Genomic DNA, 23,810 nt, shown 5'->3' with positions numbered 1-23,810 from the left:
TGGACGGTATATAGGCAGGATGGTCATTGACGAGCCGAGGGGGTGGACGAGTTGCTGCAGGAGGAGACGGGACTGGAGCAGACAGGTTTAAAATCATGGACACATGGAAGGTTGGGTGGATCCTAATAAGAGAGCCGAAGTCACACAGCGTAGGGCAGTCTCCAGCTCTGGGTTGGCCCGTTTGGTCTGGCCATTGTTCTGGGGTTGATATCCAGATGAAAGACTAACTTTAATACCAAGTGGTGAACAGAAGGATCTCCATACCTGGGATGTAAATTGGAGTCCCCTGTCTGGAACGATGTCAGTGAGAATGCCATGCAGCCGAAACATATGGGATACCAGCAAGTCCGCAGTCTCCCTGGAGGATGGAAGCTTGGAGAGGGGAATGAAGTGAGCCGCTTTGGACAATCTGTCGATAATGGTGAGGATGACTGAGTTACCGTTAGATGGGGGAAGGCCAATAACAAAGTCCAGAGCTATGTGTGACCAGGGGCGACTGGGTATGAGAAGAGGGTGAAGCAAACCGGAAGTGGGTTTGATGGAGGTTTTTTTCCGGGCACAGACCAGGCTGAGACGAACTCTAGGATGTCTCTCTCCATGGTGGGCCACCAAAAGCGCTGACGCAGGAAGGCGACTGTCTGGTTCATGCCACGGTGAGAGGTGAGGTGAGTAGAATGGGGTTACTGAAGAACTTCAGAGCGAACTGAATTTGGAACAAGCAGAGCCTTTCTAGGACCATTACCTGGGTCAGGCTGGTTCTACTGAGCTTGCCGAATACGGGACTTGATCTCCCAGGAGACAGCGGTAACGATGCAGGTGGATGGCATAATAGTTTCTGGCTCGGAACCTGTGTTGTCTGCGGCGAACTGACGGGAGTGGGCATCAGGCTTGGTATTCTTAGATCCGGGGCGATAAGTGAGTGTGAAGTTGAATCTTCCAAAGAACAATGCCCACCTGGCCTACCGGGAGTTCAGACGTTTGGCCATCTGGATGTAGGACAGGTTTCTGTGGTCCGTCCACACAATGAAGGAGAGAACCGAGCACTCCAACCAGTGACGCCACTCCTCAAGAGTCAGCTTCACAGCCAGAAGTTCCCGCCTACCTATGTCGAAATTCATTTCTGCAGGTGAGAGCTTGTGGAACAAGAAAGCACATGGGTGGTGCTTCTGATCAGAGGAGGAACGTTGAGACAGAACAGCACCTACCCCGGTGTCGGAGGCGTCCACCTCAACAACAAACTGGAGTTCTGGGTCTGGCTGGGTGAGGATCAGAACGGAAGTGAAGTGGTGCTTGAGTTCCCGGAACGCTGCCTCTGCCTCGGGACCAGTGGAACGGAGTGGAGATGGTGGTGAGAGTGGCTGCCAAACAGCTGTAGTCACGGATGAAACGTGTGTAAAACCTGGCAAACCCCAGGAAATGCAGTAGTTGCTTCAGATTCGAGGGCACAGGCCACTGATTGCCCTGACCTTGGAAGGGTCCATCCGTGACTGTCCTTGTGCAATTATGTATCCCAGGAAGGACACAGAGGAAACATGAAACTCACATTTCTCTGCCATAACAAAAAGCTTATTCTCCAACAGCCATTGGCAAACGTGTTGCTGGTGAGCCTCAGGGTCCTTAGAAACAATGAATGTCATCCACGTAGACAAAAACGGAGCGTCCTATCACATCCCTAAGAATGTCATTAACCAGGCTCTGGAAAACAACAGGGGTGTTAGTGCGACCAAACTGCATGACCAAATACTCCAAATAGTCCAAGTTGTGTATTGAACGCTGTTTTCCACTCGTCCCCCTCTGATGCGGACAATGTGAAAGGCATTCCGGAGGTTTAGTGAACACCGTGGCACCATGGAGGGGGGCAAAAGCAGGACTGATGAGTGGAAAAGGATACTTGTTCCTAACAGTGATACTATTCAGTCCACGGAAATCTATGCACGGCCTCAGTGACAAAAAAAACCCAGCCCCTACCAGAGAGAAAGAAGGCCTGACATTTCCTGCAGCCTTGGAATCCTGGATGTACCCCTCCATAGCCTCTTGCTTGGGGCCAGAGAGGTTATACAACTGGCTACAGGGGAGGAGAGCTCCAGGTTGGAGGTCAATAGCGCAGTCGTACGGCCGATAAGGCGGCAGAGACAGGGTGTGGTGCTTGCTGAACACAGGAATTAGATTGTGACACACTGGAGGAACTGATGACAGGCCCGGGGGTTCTGGAATAGACTGGGGCACAGACAAGGCAGGGGGAAGGGAAGAATATAAACAATTAGAGTGACAAAATGTACTCTAAGTGGTGAGATGAGATAACCAAGGTAATTTTTTGAAACACGGGGGAAGATTGAGCTCGGGCGGGTTGCTGGAAACCAGGTACGGAGGCTGGAGTGAGAGGTGTGGGGACAGTGTAAGCAGGTCCGGAAGGGAATCCAAGGGAGCGTAGAGTGGGGAATCCAAGGGAGCGTAGAGTGGGGAATCCAGGACAGAGTAGCAAGACTGACGAGAAGTCGGACTGGAGACAGGGACCAGAGTCAGAATTGTAGCGGAAAACAGCATCAGGCAAGGGAAACCAAGCACAACATGGACATACGGCTAGAAACATGGACTGACTGGAGAGAGAGAGAGAGAGAGAGAGAGAGAGAGAGAGAGAGAGAGAGAGAGAGAGAGAGAGAGAGAGAGAGAGAGAGAGAGAGAGAGAGAGAGAGAGAGAGAGAGAGAGAGAGAGAGAGAGAGAGAGAGAGAGAGAGAGAGAGAGAGAGAGAGAGAGAGAGAGAGAGAGAGAGAGAGAGAGAGAGAGAGAGAGAGAGAGAGAGAGAGAGAGAGAGAGAGAGAGAGAGAGAGAGAGAGAGAGAGAGAGAGAGAGAGAGAGAGAGAGAGAGAGAGAGAAATTGATGCTCCCAGGGGTTCCCAGTCACTGGCGTCTGAGACTTGGAACTCAATATATTTAAATAATGGTCATTTTTCAAAGGGAGTGACTCAAGATGCATTAAGGAAATGGCCAACAATGGCAGGTGGTGTTCAAATTGTTATCCTTTGTACAACACACACAGCTAATCTAAAATACCCACATACAACACCGTATAACCATTAAAACGTCAAAGGAAAAAACCATCAGACAAACATCATGTAGCCCAATGCATCAACCCAGTGTAAAACACCTGACAGCTGCTAGCCATTGAGAATAGACGGATGCTATGCGCTTGACAGTGACAGCTGTTTGCCCATTTATCTGTTGCTTAAGGGGGACTAGGGCTCGGTGACAGTGATAAAGGGTGTGTGAATGGATGCCAGGATCCAGAAAACAGACAGTGAAACAGGCAGAGAATGCTGCCTTCTGTCTGTCTGTCTGTCTGTCTGTCTGTCTGTCTGTCTGTCTGTCTGTCTGTCTGTCTGTCTGTCTGTCTGTCTGTCTGTCTGTCTGTCTGTCTGTCTGTCTGTCTGTCTGTCTGTCTGTCTGTCTGTCTGTCTGTCTGTCTGTCTGTCTGTCTGTCTGTCTGTCTGTCTGTCTGTCTGTCTGTCTGTCTGTCTGTCTGTCTGTCTGTCTGTCTGTCTGTCTGTCTGTCTGTCTGTCTGTCTGTCTGTCTGTCTGTCTGTCTGTCTGTCTGTCTGTCTGTCTGTCTGTCTGTCTGTCTGGATCTATATCTGAAAAGTGCTAAGTCACAACCACCCACATGTACAGTATATCAACAGTTAATCCTCATCCTCATCATTTCATAATGGAAACATTGTGATAACTGTTACCAGTTATTTTGGATTGTTAATCAAATCAGACTAAAAAATTACATAGAAAGTATAATGTGCATTAGAAATGTGCACCTTAAAATGCATGGGATATTCCATCACTTCAATATGTACAGTACCTTCAGGAAGTATTCACACCGCTGACTTATTCCACAAAATGTTTGTTGTGTTACAGCCTGAATTAAAAATGGATTTAATAGATGATCTTTCTCACCCATCTAGTATTCAACCCTCTAGTCAATACATTATAGAAGTACCTTTGGAAGCAATTACAGCTGTGAGTCTTTCTGGATAAGTCTCTGAGCTTTCCACACTTGGATTGTTTAACATTTTCCCATTTATTATTTTCCACATTCTTCAAGCTCTGTCGAATTGGTTGTTGATCATTGCTAGACAACTATTTTCAGGTCTTGATATACATTTTCGACTTGAATCTACTGGAAAATCTAACTCGGTCACTCAGGATTATTCACTGTCTTCTCGGTAAGCAACTCCAGTGTATATTTGTACTTGTGTTTTAGGTTATTGTCCATCTGAAAGGTGATTTTATGTCACAGTGTCTGGTGGAAAGCAGACAAACCAGGTTTTCCTCTAGAATTTTGCCTGTGCTAAGCTCCATTCGTAAATTGTTTTATTCTGAAAAACTCCCAAGTCCTTAACAAATACAAGCATACCCATAACATGTTGCAGTCACCACCATGCTTAAAAATATGGAGAGTGGTACTCAGTAATTGCCCCAAACATAACACTTTGTATTTAGGACAAAAAGTTAATTGCTTTGCCACATTTTTGTTAAACACTATTATTGCACACAGAGTAACTTATTATGAGACTTGCTAATCACATTTTTACTCCTGAAGTTATTTAGGCTTGACTTTACAAAGGGGTTGAATACTTATTGACTAAAGACATTTCAGCTTGTCAAACATAATTCCATGTTGATATTATGGGGTATTGTTTGTAGGCTAGTGATAAAAATTCTCAATTTGAGAGAGAGAAAATGAGAGAGAATGTAAGAAAGACAGTGAGAGAGAGAATAAGAGAGCGAGAAACAGAGTGAAAAAGCACCCTCATTTGTTGACTTCTGTGATCGAAAAAGCCTTGGTTTCATGCAAGTCAACATCAGAAGCCTCCTCCCTAAGTTTGTTTTACTCACTGCTTTAGCACACTCTGCTAACCCTGATGTCCTTGCCGTGTCTGAATCCTGGCTCAGGAAGGCCACCAACCGAACTATAACATTTTCCGTCAAGATAGAACTGCCAAAGGGGGAGGAGTTGCAGTCTACTGCAGAGAGAGCCTGCAAAGTAATGTCATACTTTCCCGGGCCATACCCGAACAGTTCGAACCACTAATTAAAACAATTATTATCTCCAGAAATAAGTCTCTCGCTGTTGCCGCCTGCTACCGACCCCCCTCAGCTCCCAGCTGTGCCCTGGACACCATTTGAGAATTGATTGCCCCCCATCTAGCTTCAGAGTTTGTTCTGTTAGGTGACCTAAACTGGGATATGCTTAACACCCCGGCAGTCCTACAATCTAAGCTAGATGCCCTCAATCTCACACAAATCATCAAGGAACCCACCAGGTACAACAAACAAACAAGGGCACCCTTATAGACGTCATCCTGACCAACTGGCCCTCCAAATACACCTCCGCTGTCTTCAACCAGGATCTCAGCGATCACTGCCTCATTGCCTGCATCCGCTACGGATCCGCAGTCAAACGACCACCCCTCATCACTGTCAAACGCTCCCTAAAACACTTCTGTGAGCAGGCCTTTCTATTCGACCTGGCCCGGGTATCATGGAAGAACATTGACCTCATCCTGTCAGTTGAGGATGCCTGGTCATTCTTTAAAAGTAACTTCCTCACCATTTTAGATAAGCATGCTCCGTTCAAAAAATGCAGAACTAAGAACAGATATAGCCCTTGGTTCACTCCAGAACTGACTGCCCTCGACCAGCACAAAAACATCCTGTGGCGGACTGCAATAGCATCGAATATTCCCTGCGATATGCAACTGTTCAGGGAAGTCAGGAACCAATACACGGAGTCAGTCAGGAAAGCAAAGGCCAGCTTCTTCAAGTAGAAATTTGCATCCTGTAGCTCTAACTCCAAAAAGTTCTGGGACAATGTGAAGTCCATGAAGAACAAGAGCACCTCCTCCCAGCTGCCCACTGCACTGAGGCTCGGTAACACGGTCACCACCGATAAATCCATGATTATCGAAAACTTCAACAAGCATTTCTCAACGGCTGGCCATGCCTTCCTCTTGGCTACTCCAACCTTGGCCAACAGCCCCCCCCCCTTGCAGATGTTCTGCAAGAGCTGCAAAACCTGGAACCATACAAATCAGCTGGGCTTGACAATCTGGACCCTCTATTTCTGAAACTATCCACCGCCATAGTCGCAACCCCTATTACCAGCCTGTTCAACCTCTCTTTCATATCGTCTGAGATCCCCAAGGATTGGAAAGCTGCCGCAGTCATCCCCCTCTTCAAGGGGGGAGACACCCTGGACCCAAACTATTACAGACCTATATCCACCCTGCCCTGCCTTTAGGTCTTCTTTAGGTCTTCTTTAGGTCTTCGAAAGCCAAGTCAACAAACAGGGCACTGACCATCTCGAATCCCACCGTACCTTCTCCGCTGTGCAATCTGGTTTCCGAGCCGGTCACGGGTGCACCTCAGCCACGCTCAAGGTACTAAACGATATCATAACCGCCATCGATAAAAGACAGTACTGTGCAGCCGTCTTCATCGACCTTGCCAAGGCTTTCGACTCTGTCAATCACCATATTCTTATCGGCATACTCAGTAGCCTCGGTTTTTCTGATGACTGCCGTGCCTGGTTCACCAACTACTTTGCAGACAGAGTTCAGTGTGTCAAATCCGAGGGCATGCTGTCCTGTCCTCTGGCAGTCTCTATGGGGGTGCCACAGGGTTCAATTCTCGGGCAGACTCTTTTCTCTGTATATATCAATGATGTTGCTCTTGCTGCGGGCGATTCCCTGATCCACCTCTACGCAGACGACACCATTCTGTATACTTCTGACCCGTCCTTGGACACTGTGCTATCTAACCTCCAAACGAGCTTCAATGCCATACAACACTCCTTCCGTGGCCTCCAACTGCTCTTAAACGCTAGTAAAACCAAATGCATGCTTTTCAACCGTTCGCTGCCTGCACCCGCACTCCCGACTAGCATCACCACCCTGGATGGTTCCGATCTAGAATATGTGGACATCTATAAGTACCTAGGTGTCTGGCTAGACTGTAAACTCTCCTTCCAGACTCATATCAAACATCTTCAATCGAAAATCAAATCTAGAGTCGGCTTTCTATTCCGCAACAAAGCCTCCTTCACTCACGCCGCCAAACTTACCCTAGTAAAACTGACCATCCTTCCGATCCTCGACTTCGGCGATGTCATCTACAAAATTTCTTCCAACACTCTACTCAAATAGCCCACCCAATTTTACCTAACTCTTCCCCATACTGTTTATATTTATTTACTTTTCTGCTCTTTTGCACACCAATATCTCTACCTGTACATGACCATCTGATCATTTATCACTCCAGTGTTAATCTGCAGAATTGTAATTATTCACCTACCTCCTCATGCCTTTTGCACACAATGTATATAGACTCTCTTTTTTTTCTACTGTGTTATTGACTTGTTAATTGTTTACTCCATGTGTAACTCTGTGTTGTCTGTTCACACTGCTATGCTTTATCTTGGCCAGGTCGCAGTTGCAAATGAGAACTTGCTCTCAACTAGCCTACCTGGTTAACTTGTGGGGGTCGTAGAGCAAAACATCATCTTTTCGTGAGAGTCTCTCCTTTCCAAAGTGGGGTCCTATTAGTGTGTATCCCAAACGGTCCGGACGCTACAGACAGAAGTTCAGCTGTACCGACTTCGGATGAATCCCGTGACACTTGTGGGGGTCATAGAGCATCGTGTTCATAAGAGTCTCATCTTTCCATAGAGTGGTCATATTAGTTTGTAGGATGCTACAGAGATTTTCGTGAGAAGGCCGATTTTTGGGACATCGCATGGTCTGACAAACATTGCTGTAGCTCAGCCGACTTCCACCGCAGATGCTGATCTCTCTAGCTTAAACTGGCCGATTTTACGGGGATTCTTTTATTATGTTACTTAGACTCTTAATTAATATGCAGCCTGTAGAGATGAGTTTGATGGATTACACTCTCAATGTTCCACCTGTCACCCACTAAGTAATTCCCGTCGTGCTTTGTTTTTATTTTCCTAAATTTCTCTCCTCCCTCCCTCCATCTCAATCTCGTTCTTCCTTTCCCTCCATGTATTTCCCTGTCCTTCCTGTTTTTATCTATTCCCCCTTCAATTTCTCTCTCCTCCATCTCTCAACTCCTCCTCCCTCTGTTTCTCTCTCCTTCTTCCATCTCTCAACGCCATTTCTCTCTGCTTCCCCTGTTTCCCTCTCCTCAATCTGCCTCTCTCTCCTCCTCCCTTGCACCTGGTCCCCCTGAGATATGAGATATTTATCCCGGGGCTGCTGTTGAGCAGGATGCATCAGCAGCCATTAGGGAGGAGAGGAGTGGAGCAACTAAAGATGATGGAGAGAATGAGAAAACAAGCCAGAGGAGGTGAGGAGGAGGGCACTGACAGTGCTTAGACTGCTGAAAACTGCACTGACAGTGCTGAGAGCACTCCAAACTGAACCGGCAGTGCTGAGAGCACTCCAAACTGCACCGACAGTGCTGAGAGCACTCCAAACTGCACCGACAGTGCTGAGAGCACTCCAAACTGCACCGACAGTGCTGAGAGCACTCCAAACTGCACCGACAGTGCTGAGAGCACTCCAAACTGCACCGACAGTGCTGAGAGCACTCCAAACTGACCCGACAGTGCTGAGAGCACTCCAAACTGCACCGACAGTGCTGAGAGCACTCCAAACTGCACCGACAGTGCTGAGAGCACTCCAAACTGCACCGACAGTGCTGAGAGCAGTCCAAACTGCACCTACAGTGTTGAGGACACTCCAAACTGCACCGACAGTGCTGAGGGCACTCCAAACTGCACAGACAGTGCTGAGAGAACTCCAAACTGTGATACTCCAAATCAGCCCATTCCATTTTATCTCTTTATCTCTATCAATCACTCACTCCTTTGTTCTTTATTCTTGATTTGTATTTTATTGAAAACATCACTCATTTGTCTGAGAAGAAAAACAACTCTAATGGTGGGCTGAATAAAATGAACAACAATGCTGAACTATGTTTCTTTGTTCCATGACAATCCTCTCTTCCTGTTACTTTTTTATTCTCTATCCCTGTGTGTGCCAAGCCTTCCATCAAGCCCCACATCAGGCCCCACTGCCACAGTTTGGCTGACATTAGTGACACAAGCAGGTATCTGCAAGCCGTAATTCACACCTTGCTCACAGACCACTCTATTCCTCCAGTGCCACTCTGAAGTGCAATGATAAAAGTTGTATTCCTCAGCAAGCACTGACAAACGGAGACTAACAGCAGGTCTCCTAGCACGAGTAATCAGGGCAAATGAAACTGCCAAAATAAATTGTCACGTCCTGCTCCTTCCCTGACTTTTCTTCAATATTTATATTTAACATTGCTCACTTGTCAGAATTTTAAAATCACAAACAGAAAGGTACTTACAGGCTGTCTACCTGTTTTTTAAAGAGCTGTTACTAACTTAAGGGGCCAAGACAAAATGTACTGTTAAATTAAACATGCCAATGTGTGTCTATGATGTCTATAAATAATCTTGGAGTTGGTGATAGACAGAATATGCCTATAATAACCTCCATATTGGTAAAGGGGTGATTTCCAAATCAACACATTTAAAATAATCTATTAATTTCAATGGTCAAGCCACTTGGTTGGAAGACCCCCCCCCCCCTCTGCGTGCAGTTTGAATGAAGTCGAAGGTAGTTTTGCGAGCAAACTAGCATTCCTATAGACTTCCTGTTATTGCATTAACGCCAGTCAGCAACTTCCTTCAAACTGCATGCAGAGACATGCAAATGGCCTCCATGAGTTCATATGACTATGAATAATAATAAGAAGAGCTTAATTGTCATCATCTCACTCTATCCATTTCAATGCATGTCTCAGAAGAAACATATGCAGTACAAAGAAAGCAATTCCGTCACTAACTGAATATAGGGAAATCACTGACACACACAAACCTACACACTTTTTACAATCTACTTCTTCTCTAGATCTGCAATACACTTGACTACCAATACAACACAGCTTAACTGTATAGACACAACAATCAAGCCTCTTCTCAAATAGGAGAATGTTTACTTCATTTATCCTCACACAATCAAGCCTCTTCTCAAGTAGTCGCATGTTTACTTCATTGATCCTTGACATGACTAATGAGCGCACCAATTTCCCAAACTGAACTCTTCTCCCCTCCAGCTTGAAAACAAGGCATGTCTGAGTCTCATTACAGTGGTGTAACAGAGTGGAGCCCAGCTCACCACCTCCACATCAGCAGGCCTCACAGCAGGCAGAGGAGAAACTGTCAGCAATCTGCTTATAGATTAGTCGTTTATTTATGTATGTGTGTCTGTCTGTCTGTCTGTCTGTGTAAGCCCGGTGTGGCATGATTAACTGTGATTTCCTCTATCACTGTGCATCTGCCTGTTTGTGTGCATTCTCCCACACCTGATCAGGACGGCCTACAGCATCACATCTGTCTGGGCCTGACGGACCTGCTCCCGAAATAGCACACCTGCATGCACACACAGACACACAGACAACTATAGTGTTCTGTCTCCCGCTGTGTGAGAGGCAGGCTAATCAGCCCACCCAAGGGTTAGCTTCTATCCTGCGGTGCCCAGGACACACGCAGAGGAGAACCAGAGCAATATAAATCCTCATACACAAACACATACACACACACACACGCAAACACACACACACTTAAATATAAGTCACACACAGCTTGATGAACAACCATCAGGCAATGTCTACCAACGGAGGAGGAGATGGCAGCCAGGATATTGTATGGTTCTTTTTAAACACACACACACACAGCTTACCATGAGCATCACGGTAGTAGGCGTGTGTGACGCTGCGGAACCTTTCTTGCCCAGCAGTGTCCCAGATCTGAAGAGGAAGACATATGACATCATCATTATCCCACTCTATAAAGACTGTTCTTACTCATCAATGGGCCTACAGCAGCTCAATTAATGAACTGGTCAAAACCGAGGATATGAATCATGTAGATTAAATGTATTTTCCTCTCTGTGAAAATGTTTCTGTAGTCTATTCATAGTCACAATGACTATAATCCACTTTGGATTATAGTCAATGGCAACATCACGCACTCTGCCCATCATGAAAAGGGCTTCTGCCTGTCTGGTTGAGTTACAGTAGAGTGAGAAATGGAGAGATGGTTGACAGACAGTGGATGTAGAGCCGGTGTCCTAACCCTCCTCCCTCCTCTCTGGCCCAGGCCTCATCAGTGTTAACCGCTGCTCCTTCCTTGGCATGCTCTTTCTCTCACACACCATCAGTCTATCTATCTGACTGATGAGAGACAGGCTGAGGGCATGAATAATAATGTAACGAGGAAGAGAGGCAAGGGAGCTGACAAACATACATACACTATATAGACTAAAGTATGTGGACACCCCTTCAAATGAGTGGATTCGGCTATTTCACACCCGTTGCTGACAGGTGTATAAAATCGAGCACACCACCATGCAATCTCCATAGACAAACATTTGCAGTAGAATGGCCTTACTGAAGAGCTCAGTGACTTTCAACGTGGCACCAACAAGTCAAGTATGGCAAATTTCTGCCCTGCTACAGCTGCCCCAGTCAACTGTAAGTGTTGTTATTGTGAAGTGGAAACATCTAGAAGCAACAACGGCTCAGCCGCAAAGAGGTAGGCCACACAACCTCACAGAACGGAACCGCTGAGTGCTGAAGTGCGCACTGCGTAGAAATCATCTGTCCTCGGGTTGCAACGCTCACTACCGAGTTCCAACCTGCCTCTGGAAGCAATGTCAGCACAATAACTTTTCTTTGGGAGCATCATGAAATGGGTTTCTATGGCTGAGCAGCAGCACACAAGCCTAAGATCACCATGCGCAATGTCAAGCTTCAGCTGGAGTGGTGTGAAGCTCAACCTGATTGGATTTTGGAACAGAGTAAATACGTTATCTGGAGTGATGAATCAAACTTCACCATCTGGCATTCCAACGGACAAATCTGAGTTTGATGGATGCCAGGAGAATGCTAACTGCCCCAATGCATAGTGCCAACTGTAAAGTTTGGTGGTGGAGGAATAATGGTCCATAGCTGTTTTTTATGGTTTGGGCTAGGCCCCTTAGTTCCAGTGAAGGGAAATATTAATGCTACAGCATATAATGACATTCTAGACAATTCTGTGCTTCCAACTTTGTGGAAATGGTTTGGGGAAGGCCCTTTCCTGTTTCAGCATGGCAATGCCGTCGTGCACAAAGCGAGGTCCATTCAGAAATGGTTTGTCAAGATCGGTGTGGAAGAACATGACTGGCCTGCACAGAGCCCTTACCTCAACCCCATCGAACACCTTTGGGATGAATTGGTACTCCGGCTGCGAGCCAGGCCTAATCGCCCAACATCAGTACCTGACCTTACTAATGCTCTCGTGGCTGAATGGAAGTAAGTCCAGCAGCAATGTTCCAACAACTAGTGGAAAGCCTTCCCAGAAGAGTGGAGGCTGTTACAGCAGCAAATGGGGGACCAACTCCATATTAATGCCCATGATTTTGGAATGAGATGTTCAACGAGCAGGTGTCCACATGCTTTTGGTCATGTAGTGTACAGTGGTTACACAGGCATGGACACACATATGCACACACAAACACACAAACATAGACATGCAGACACGCAAGTATATACACACACAAGTATATACACACAGTGAACCAGTAGAGGCTGCTAAGGGAAGGACAGCACATATTCATGTATTGAACGGAGTGAATGGAATGGTATGTTTTATGTATTGATACCATTCCACTCCAGCCATTATCACAAGCCCATCCTCCCCAATTTTTAAGTGTCACCTACCTCCTGTGGAGTGAACACACACATGCAAACACACACACACACACGAGTGAACAAACAAGCGCACACACATACACACACACATAACATAATATACCTATCCCTGTCTCATCTGAACGCTGTGCCAAAGGTTCTGTCAATTTTCATATAGACAACGTGTTACATAAAAGACAGCCAACACATCCAGCACAAAAAGTATTGAGCAATTGCTGTCATGTCCAGTGCATCATGATTACTTTTTCTACTTTCAAAGAACTACGCAAACACTCTGAATAGAAGTTATTCAAGTGTGATTGTTGTCTGAACTTAGTAATGGACACTATCGGTTCCTATAGCCGCATTATGATCACAGATTACACAATACTGATATCAATCTTTGGCTGACAAAAAGGTAAGGGATCATCAATGAGAGACAATGCATTCTCTGGAAAACAATGAACAACGCGGGAGATGTGTTCCTCACCTTCCGCAGAGTTGCATTTTTTTCCAGGGAACATAGAGCCCCAAGTTGATTATCCCTTTTATACCTTGGCTATAATTTACCTCTAGAAATGTGTTCATTTGCAGGTAGAAATGTGTTCAACATCCACTGACTAACAAGTTTACTAGCTAGGACAGTACCCAGGTAGCACAAACGTCTGGCCCACATCTGGCCTGATTCCGGCATAACAGATCAAAAACTGCTGGCCAGGGGTCTGGCAGCCGAATCCGGCCCGAGTCCGAAATTAATGACGGTGCAGACCAGGCCAGAGTCATTCGGCCCAGATCTGTCAGCCTGAACTAAACCAAAGCTGCCATTTTAGGGCAAGATCCACTCGATTCCACCCCCCCCCACCACTAAAAATGTATTTATATTAAATTTAGGTAGTAATACCATATTAAATGTCGCCAGTAATATTGCAGCTATCAACCAAACTACGGATAACATAAACATGGAAAAAAATACATTTTCTGATATTAAAACTTTTATTAAAATAAATGAAATTTACTTTGTGTGGGTGTCATCCCTCAACAGGCACTACGTATATACAGTGTCATGGATGTATCCATATAAATGTCACTAGAAAACAGCTTAAACAAATGAAATTGCAGGTACTTAGAATAACATCAATCTGCAGCGTTGACGCGAGCGACTGTGTTAGCCATAGTTGGCTAGCTAGCAAGTAAGGGATAAGAACATTGCCTGCCTGCACAGCAATCAAACAAATAGAATGAACAACAAGTCCGCTTCTCTAGTAACCTAACCGATAGAACTAACAACCGGGTTTAGTGGAAGGATGAAATAGTATGAATTTTACTTGAAAACATGTCATTTTTACCAGTAAATGTGTGCTTGCTTTCTTTGGCAACCGTGGAATAAGCGGGATAAACGTGTCCGCTCTCCAAATGATCTGGAACTAATAAACTCGGGCAGGACCAAGTCGTTCAATATTTCCAGATAATGTACAAAGCGTCAGTGTTTATCACTTACAAAGTTTATGTATGAGTGTATGTAAATATTTCTGTGTCTCTCTGGGTCTAACCCCCCTTTCCTTGCTGTGTTTGGTCCTCTCCTTTGCAAGCTGCAGCCACCTCATGACGAATTTCTCCATCTTTCCATCTGTAGCCTTGGAAGCGAAAGTGTTTCTCCCAACAGCACATTTGAATCACGAAAAAAACAAAGAAATAGCTAAAGAAATAGTTACAACAATTAGTCCGATTTTGACACCACAAGAAAATCCTAGGATTCACAATCCAGACCTCAAATGGGAAGCACATCAACACAACACAATAATCACAGAGGTTTTCAATTTCAACACTGAGTCAAATAGATCAATAGATATAAATATGTGCCCACCATGTGGTCTATCTGAATGTGCTTGACATGGTTTGGAACATGTGTACCAAGTTTGGTTACAATACAAATATCCGTGTCTGATTTATATGCATTTATGTGCCAGACCACACCCACATAAATGTTGATTGGTCAGTTGTTCGACATACTAGTCTGGAAAATATTGCGTTGAAAGACCTTAGTCCATAGATGCCATATATCAACTTTCATCCAAATCGGCCCTGTGCTTCCGGAGGAGATATAATATAAGGGCTTTTCAAAAATGCAAAATGGCGGAAAGTCCATCTTGGCAGACCTTGTGGGTCCTTGAGGCAAATTTGCTCCTTGTGAGAAGAGGGGCCAATGCACATAATTGCAGGACTCTATGTCAGGGATGGGCAATTGGCGGGCCACGGGCCGCAAAGACCTCGGATCAATTTCCCTTGGGAAAATAAAAATGTGCTGTGATCTATGTCATAATAGTATTCTAATTCCTGATTCTATGGTCAGGCCACTGTCTGTCTCTCACACCAGTCTTTCTTAACTTGTGTCCCCTGCCCAGTACTCATAGTTACAGCTCTCAAATGATAATCATATGTTCCTTGCTATTCAGCATCCTTTGGATGTTCCTACCCCATTTAAGGTAAGGTTAGGTAAGGGATTTGGTTATGTGTAAGGTTAGAGTAATGGTTAAGTTTAGGGCTATGGTTTAGGTTAGGGACGGCTCAAGGATCCCGGATAGCATTGACCAAAAACAGATAGGAGCTATGGATGCAAGGACTGGCCTAAAATGACATACCCAAATCTAACTGCCTGTAGCTCAGGACATGATGCAAGGATATGTATATTCTTGATATAATTTGAAAGGAAACACTTTGAAGTTTGTGGAAATGTGACATTCATGTAGGAGAATATAAAACAGTAGATCTGGTAAAAGATAATATAAAAAAAAAATATTTTGTATTTTTTTGTACCATCATCTCTGAAATGCAAGAGAAAGGCCATAATGTATTATTCCAGGCACAATTTCGATGTTGGCCACTAATGGCAGCAGTGTATGTGCAACATTTCAGATGAACCATTGCATTTCTGTTCAAATTTTTGTATCAAGACTGCCCAAATGTGGCTAATTGATTTATTAATAACTTTTCAAGTTCATAACTGTGCACTCTCCTCAAACAATAGCATGGTATTCTTTCACTGTGATAAATTGGACAGTGCATTTAGATTAATAACACGAATGTAAGCTTTCTGGCAATATCAGGTATGTCTATGTCCTGGGAAATGTTATTTTTACATACAACCTCATGCTAATCGCATTAGCCTACGTTAGCTCAACCGTCCCACTAAACCTGTAGAGGTTAAACAGGCCTGTGTTTGGTTCTGATAGGGAAGAAAAGTTAAACTATGAATGTATAACTTATTTTATTCAAGAATCAATGGGTATTCAGTGCCTAGCAAAGGTATACACACCTTTTGAACAGTTTTCATATTTGAGATTGACTCCTTTTCTATCCAGCCACACCAGCTCAGGCTCAGGGTGCCAGCCTTTAGATTCACATTTTGAGTATTTGGCGCATGGGGTACAAGTGAAGAATGAGATCAGCTGGAAACAAATCATTCAACCTATAGAATGTTGTTTTCCATTTTACTTATAGTTTATGTTCTTGTTTTTTTTTATAGATTTGCTTTCCAATGAAAGAAGACCACTAGCGTTCGACCACTAGCTAGAACTTTGTGACTCACTGGACATAGCTAGCTAGCGTAGCTAACTGACTCTTAGATAACTAGCTATGTTAACCGGGTGCTTTCTTGCCTAGTCTTAGCTAGACTACCAATGTTTTACAAACAAAATCACTAGCTACCTCAGTTAGCTATTAGCTAGCTACCTAACATCACATAGGCTAGACCCTAAATGTATTGACTTAGCTAGCTACCTCTGCTCTAACAGTTAGCTAAGATAGCTAGCAAACATTGATGTTAGCTGACTTTAATGGAGAAACGTTAATGGAGAAACAACCATGAACAGTCCAAAATTTAAGCTAGCTACAATCACAAACTAATTAGAGACAGCGACGCAATACAGTACTACAAATTCAATAGCTACAATGACCTATTTTGAACTGTTTGGTATCTTCTCCGGCTGGCCTCGACTGCTAACCAACTGACTGACTCTCACAACAACCGTTGGAAAGTCGGGCCAAGGCCAGCTCAAAATGCAAGGCAGACAGTTCGAGCAGCAGAGGCCACCACTGCGGAATCGTGTGTTTTTGGTTCCTTTAGAGGTAATGCTAAATCCCTATGAAGGATACTTCAGGAAGCATTGATGTTGGCAATTGATGATACATGTATGCTGCTATATGCTATGTTGAAAATTCCAATCAGAGATTTGTAAAAATTTAAAAATTTAAAAGACAGGAAATAGTAGCCCATTGGTTACTTGGTGATGTGAGGTCTTTAATTCAACTTCGTCTATGTTCAGGTTTAGCAAAAATCATAACTTACCCGTTTTAGATACACTGTTTTATGTTCTTGTGTCTTCTCAGAATGCGCAGACAGCCCATAGCTACAGTCAAAAGTTCCATGCAGGGAAATGTTCAATGTCTCACAAATATGAGGTGTGCAAAAATAATAAATGTGACATTAAGCAGATGCTGTTATCCAAAGCGATAGTATGCATGCATTCATTTTCAGTTCGTGGTCTGAATTGAACCCACCCATGACGTTATGAGCGCCATTATTTTTTCCATTGACTGTCATGGGCGTTATTGATTTAGCTATTTTAATAGGATACAGATTACATGTGTAACAGTTTAATAGGCTACTGCAAATAGTCAACATGCATGGTTGTAGGCTGCATCACTCCTTCAGCCTAGGTAGCAGATTATCAAATGGAAGATATAGGCTGTGCTCCGCGGTCAACTGGCACGCTACAATATTGATATCATTAGGCCTTCGTTATTAGAAAATAAAATGATCTACCTCCTAGGCTACAACAACACAGTGCAATGATGAATGTCTTATTGTTAGTACATAAATATTGTCTAGGCTGTAAAATGCTAATTTGTATAAACGCTCAACATCCTATTGTGTTTCATGCTGAAAAATAAAACCCAGATTATACAAGCACTTGGATCAGTTATGGGTTCATTCTCGACAGTTTACAAGGTCCAGAAAATGACATTAGGCTACACATATGGTGTATTTTGTCAGGATGTATCAACGTTGACAGAGAGGTCTACCATAGAAAAATAGGCTATAGCCTATGACACTGAGATGTGCTTGTCTGTCATGGATCATGTATCCCAAATCGTCCTATAATTAACGTGGCCAACAGCATATGCCTAAAAATCGCTTAATGCCATTATATTAAGCCAGGATTGGCCGAAGGACAGAAATTAATAGAATTAGTGTGAGTATGGATTTAAAAAAAACATTAATTTAAAGCATAGATTCTCTAGGGTCCTTCTCCATCTCATAGCCTAATGGGCCTAAATGTAGCTTGCAAGTGACCCGAGCAAATTCTAGGTGAAATTACTTCATTAATTATTATTCACCTGACGAATAAAAACCTCATATGGCCCTGCTTCTGAAAGAGTTAATCGGGACAGATATGTTGAAATGGATTCGGCCCGAGCACCATTAGCCGGAACCCAGAGTAATATGATTATGCCGAACTCGGGAAGAGCTCGGCCCATATGAAGCCCCTCTGAGTCCGAGTCGATGCCGAGTCCCCCGAGTCTCAAACGGAATAGGCCCGAACCCACCGTGTTGACTGGGTAGTTGCTTTGGTAACCAAACCAAGGAAACTGGGTAGTTGCCAAATTATCTGAATGCTCTAGAATGCCCTTCAGACAATTAGAAACGAGCATGCAACAATGCCATGGTATAAAACTGATAATAAACTGGGTGGTTCGAGCCCTGGATGCTGATTGGCTGACAGCCGTGGGATAAATCACTAATTATATTGGTAACCAGCTTATAACAGCAATATGGCCAATATCCAAGGGCTAAGGGCTGTATCCAGGCACTCCGTGTTGCATCTGCATAAGAACAGCCCTTAGCCGTCGTATATTGGCCATATACCCCCTCCCCCGTGCCTTATTGCTTAAATAATGACAATGGACAGTGTAGTACTGTATCGCCAGATAGTCTCCGGGCTGTGTCCCAAATGGCACCATATTTCCTTTATAATGCGCTACTTTTAACCAAAACCCTATAGGCCATAAAAGTAGTGCACTAAATAGGGAGCCACAGTGAGGATAATCACCTGATAGAGATAAACAATGGACTTCATTAAAGCCTAATTTGATCTGATGTCATCCTATCTCTGACTGTCTGGGGATGGAGACATCTGCAGCGTGTTTACATAGAGAGGAGTGAAGTCAACGGTGGGACAACGGAGTGCCACTTAATGCCACTTAATATAATGTTTACATACCCTATATTACTCATCTCATATGTATATACTGTACTCTATATCATCTACTGCATCTTGCCATCTTTATGTAATACATGTATCACTAGCCACTTTAAACTATGCCACTTTTATGTTTACATACCCTACATTACTCATCTCATATGTATATACTGTACTCGATACCTTCTACTGCATCTTGCCTATGCCATTCTGTACCATCACTCATTCATATATCTTTATGTACATATTCTTTATCCCTTTATACTTGTGTGTATAAGTTAGTAGTTGTGGAATTGTTAGGTTAGATTACTCGTTGGTTATTACTGCATTGTCGGAACAAGAAGCACAAGCATTTTGCTACACTCGCATTAACATCTGCTAACCATGTGTATGTGACAAATAAAATTAGATTTGATTTGATTTATTGGCTATCTCTGACATATATCTGGCATACTCACACACACACACACACACACACGCACAAGCACACACACACACACAAGCACACACACACACACACACAAGCACAGAGAGAGACATACACCCAAACAGATACAGACATACCGACTGTTTACAATTGGCTCATTTATTCCCCCTCCTCTCCCCTGTAACTATTCCCCAGGCCGTTGCTGTAAATGAGAACATGTTCTCAGTCAACTTACCTGGTAAAATAACGGTAAAATAAATACAAAATGAAAAGGGGTTGCTGTGAATTTGACAGCAACACACAGTCAGCTCAGTTGCAAGAAAAATGTTGTATTTCATATTACAGTGCACCTACTGTACTATAAATATGGTATCAAAGCAAGTACTGTGCAATGACACAGTACAATACCGTAAAATTGACTGATTTATACCATAAAAAAAGTTATTGCTACTGTTATCTGAATGAATGGATGAATGAGGAAGTTTTTTTTTTCCACTGTACTTTACTGTATTTACAAGGAATTGATGGAAGCAGGTTGGCTGTGTCTACAAATTACAACAAGTGTCTACAAATTACAGCATATTAATGAATATTTGGTCATTTATATCACTTGCACTTCTAGAGGCCTTAACAAAGGCTTCCAAACTGGCAGCAACTACAGTGAAAAACAGACCAAAAGGACAAGGCTAAATGCTCAACCATTTCATGTTTAAGACTTGCTGTTACTCCAATCTGACCCCTACACATTTTAAATTGATGGGGCTCAATAACCACAAACAAGTTAAATGTGTACAGCATTCTCACTTACGGTTACCACAAGTACAGCCTCTTACAAGGCACGCCTCAAAATATGTTCATAAGCCAGAAACAAACCCACTTATGGTCAAAAGGTACCATTCAAAATACAGCAATTCTTCTTTCACCACCCTCAACAGTTTCCCACAATGCACCATAATTTACAGCATAGACCGTAAAACATTTCAGAGTATTTTCCTGTTGATAATAACCAAAATTACCATATATACTACAGTTTTCCGTTACAGTGCGGACAGACAAGCAAACACATGCATGTACGTACGCACGTATGCACACACACACAAACAAACAGAAAGACACAGAGAAAGACACACACACACGATTCAATAATTACATTAAAATGAAAAACGATTTTAAAAAACTATAAAATCCCAAAAGCAATTTGTCTTACCTGCAGCTTGACCTTCAGCGCATCAATGTTCAACACTTTATTCTGAAAGACAAAGGACAGAAAAATAATTGGTTTTCAAACAGAAAAACAGAAAATAATGTCTCTGGATTTTTAGGTGGTGCTATTGGCAAAACATGACAAAGAAGGAAGACATTTGAATGATTGTTTAACAAAAGTGATGTTGTTATAGCACAGTATGAAGATGGTTGCTTGGAGACAATACATGATGAAGTGAAGAATCTGTACACTTGATTTAGTGTGATTTACATGTTCAGCGTTTGTAAGTGTGTCCCCACTAGGTTGACTGTGATTGCTGCTATCAGTACTGTATAACTGTACTGGCTGGGTAATTATGTCTCATTGCTGCCTGGTTGTTACACAGTGTTCCATCACCTTAGCTCTCACCCATGGCTAAGCAGTTTCCGCCAACACAGCTGCTAAAACTAACACACACACACATCAGCATGCGGCAGGTAGCCTAGCGTTTAAGAGGTTGGCCCAATAACCGAAAGGTTTGAATCCCCGAGCTGACTAGGTGAAAAATCTGTTGATGTGCCCTTGATCAAGGCACTTAACCCTAATTGCTCCTGTAAGTCGCTCTGGATAAGAGTGTCTGTTAAATGACTCAAATGTAAATTGCAAGCATATGCATGCAAGGGCGCGTACACATGTATATGCATGCAAGGGCGCGTACACATGTAAATGCATGCAAGGGCGCGTACACATGTAAATGCATGCAAGGGCGCGTACACATGTATATGCATGCAAGGGCATTGAGGGTCACAGTCAAGGCTACCAGACTATCAAGCACATGGTGTCTTTAGAACTTGGGTAGCCCAGCATGGGGCAGGTTACAGTGTCCAATAAGTCAACTTCAGTCGAACATACTATGGGGAGTCGCGCTCTCGCGACATGAAATCCGTGCCTCGCCGGAAGCCCCGCATTCCACAGGTGATAAGTGTTAGGCTCAGATTCATTCCTTCAATGACTGTGTTTCCGCTCTTCAAATGGGTGTGAACAGGAACGAGCCATGCTACTGAAACAACGTTGGAACACGAGACTGTCTAACGTTGCACCAACCATTAATTCATCTAATGCTACTCAAATATACACTGAACAAAAATAGAAATGCAACACGCAACGGAGTTCCAGGTCATATAAGGAAATCATTCAATTGAAATAAATTCAGTAGGCCCTGATCTATAGATTTCACATGACGGGGAATACAGATATGCTTCTGTTTGTCACAGATTCGTAAACATTTTTTGGGATGGATCAGAAATGGATCAGAAAACCAGTCAGTATCTGGTATGGCCACCATTTGCCTCATGCAGCGCGACACATCTACGGATAGAGTTGAACAGGCTGTTTGTTGTGGCCTGTGGAATGTTGTCCCAGTCCTCTTCAATGGCTGTGTGAAGTTGCTGGATATTGGCGGGAACTTGAACACAGCTGTCGTACACGTCGATCCAGAGCATCCCAAACGTGCTCAATGGGTGACATGTCTGGTGAGTATGCAGGCCATGGAAGAACTGGGACATTTTCAGCCTCCAGGAATTGTGTACAGATACTTGCGACATGGGGCCGTACATTATCATGCGGAAACATGAAGCAATGGCAGCAGGTAAATGGCACTACAATGGGCATCTTGTCACAGTATCTCTGTGCATTCAAATTGCCATCGATAAAATGTAATTGTGTTTGTTGTCCATGGTGCACTCTGACATCAGCAATCCGCATAACCACACGACACCATACATGCTGTCTGCCATCTGACCAGTACAGTTCAAACTGGGATTCAACCGTGAAGAGCACACTTCTCCAGCATGCCTGTGGCCATCAAAGGTGAGCATTTGCCCACTTAAGGCAATTACGATGCTGAACCCCCAGTCATGTCAAGACCCTGGTGAGGACGACGAGCAAGCAGATGAGCGTCCCTGAGATGGTTTCTGACAATTTGCGCAGAAATCCTTTGGTTGCGAAAACCCACAGTTTCATCAGCTGTCCCGGTGGCTGGTCTCAGACCATTCCGCAGATGTAAATAGTACGACCCTGCCTCACACAGGAAGCGGCGCAGGTCCTAATCCAGGCACTTGTCATCTCCCGTCTGGATTACTGCAACTCGCTGTTGGCTGGGCTCCCTGCCTGTGCCATTAAACCCCTACAACTCATCCAGAACGCCGCAGCCCGTCTAGTGTTCAACCTTCCCAAGTTCTCTCACGTCACCCCGCTCCTCCGCTCTCTCCACTGGCTTCCAGTTGAAGCTCGCATCCGCTACAAGACCATGGTGCTTGCCTACGGAGCTGTGAGGGGAACGGCACCTCAGCACCTCCAGGCTCTGATCAGGCCCTACACCCAAATAAGGGCACTGCGTTCATCCACCTCTGGCCTGCTCGCCTCCCTACCACTGAGGAAGTACAGTTCCCGCTCAGCTCAGTCAAAACTGTTCGCTGCTCTGGCTCCCCAATGGTGGAACAAACTCCCTCACGACGCCAGGACAGCGGAGTCAATCACCACCTTCCGGAGACACCTGAAACCCCACCTCTTTAAGGAATACCTAGGATAGGATAAAGTAATCCTTCTCACCCCCCCCCCCCCCTTAAAATATTTAGATGCACTATTGTAAAGTGGTTGTTCCACTGGATGTCATAAGGTGAATGCACCAATTTGTAAGTCGCTCTGGATAAGAGCGTCTGCTAAATGACTTAAATGTAAATGTAATGTAAATGTAAATGGAGGAGGTCCTAGGCTGGCTTGGTTACACATGGCATGCGTTTGTGAAGCTGGTTGGATGTACTGCCAAATTCTCTAAAACGACATTGGAGGTGGCTTATGGCTTATGGTAGAGAAATTAAGTTTTCATTCTCTGGCAAAATCTCTGGTGCACATTCCTGCAGTCAGCACCCTCAAAATGTGAGACATCTGTGTTGTGTTGTGTGACAAAACTGCATATTTTAGAGTGGAGTTTTTTGTCTTCAGCACAAGGTGCACCTGTGTAATGATCATGCTCTTTAATCAGCTTCTTGATATGCCACACCTATTAGGTGGATGGATTATCTTGGCAAAGGAGAACTGCTCACTAACAGCGATGTAAACAAATTTGTGGACAACATTTTAGAGAAAGAAGCTCTTTGTAGG

General features: G+C 44.1%; 1 protein-coding gene across 2 annotated transcripts in view; it reads right to left on the bottom strand.

Moving 5' to 3' along the window:
- Positions 1 to 23,810, bottom strand: part of LOC124039251 (ras-related protein Rab-26-like) — a 94,599-nt gene that overhangs the window by 27,492 nt on the left and 43,297 nt on the right. For both annotated transcript variants that reach the window (XM_046355171.1, XM_046355172.1), the window contains exons 3-4: positions 20,673 to 20,714; positions 10,786 to 10,852 (exon numbers count right to left, since the gene is read on the bottom strand). In XM_046355171.1, the coding sequence (XP_046211127.1) occupies positions 10,786 to 10,852; positions 20,673 to 20,714 (109 nt within the window). The remainder of the gene's footprint in view (positions 1 to 10,785; positions 10,853 to 20,672; positions 20,715 to 23,810) is intronic.

Source organism: Oncorhynchus gorbuscha, linkage group LG07 (genome assembly GCF_021184085.1).
Source record: "Oncorhynchus gorbuscha isolate QuinsamMale2020 ecotype Even-year linkage group LG07, OgorEven_v1.0, whole genome shotgun sequence".
Lineage (NCBI taxonomy): Eukaryota > Metazoa > Chordata > Actinopteri > Salmoniformes > Salmonidae > Oncorhynchus > Oncorhynchus gorbuscha.
The sequence above is the reverse complement of the archived record's forward strand: the minus strand, read 5'-3'. Positions and strand labels throughout refer to the sequence as shown.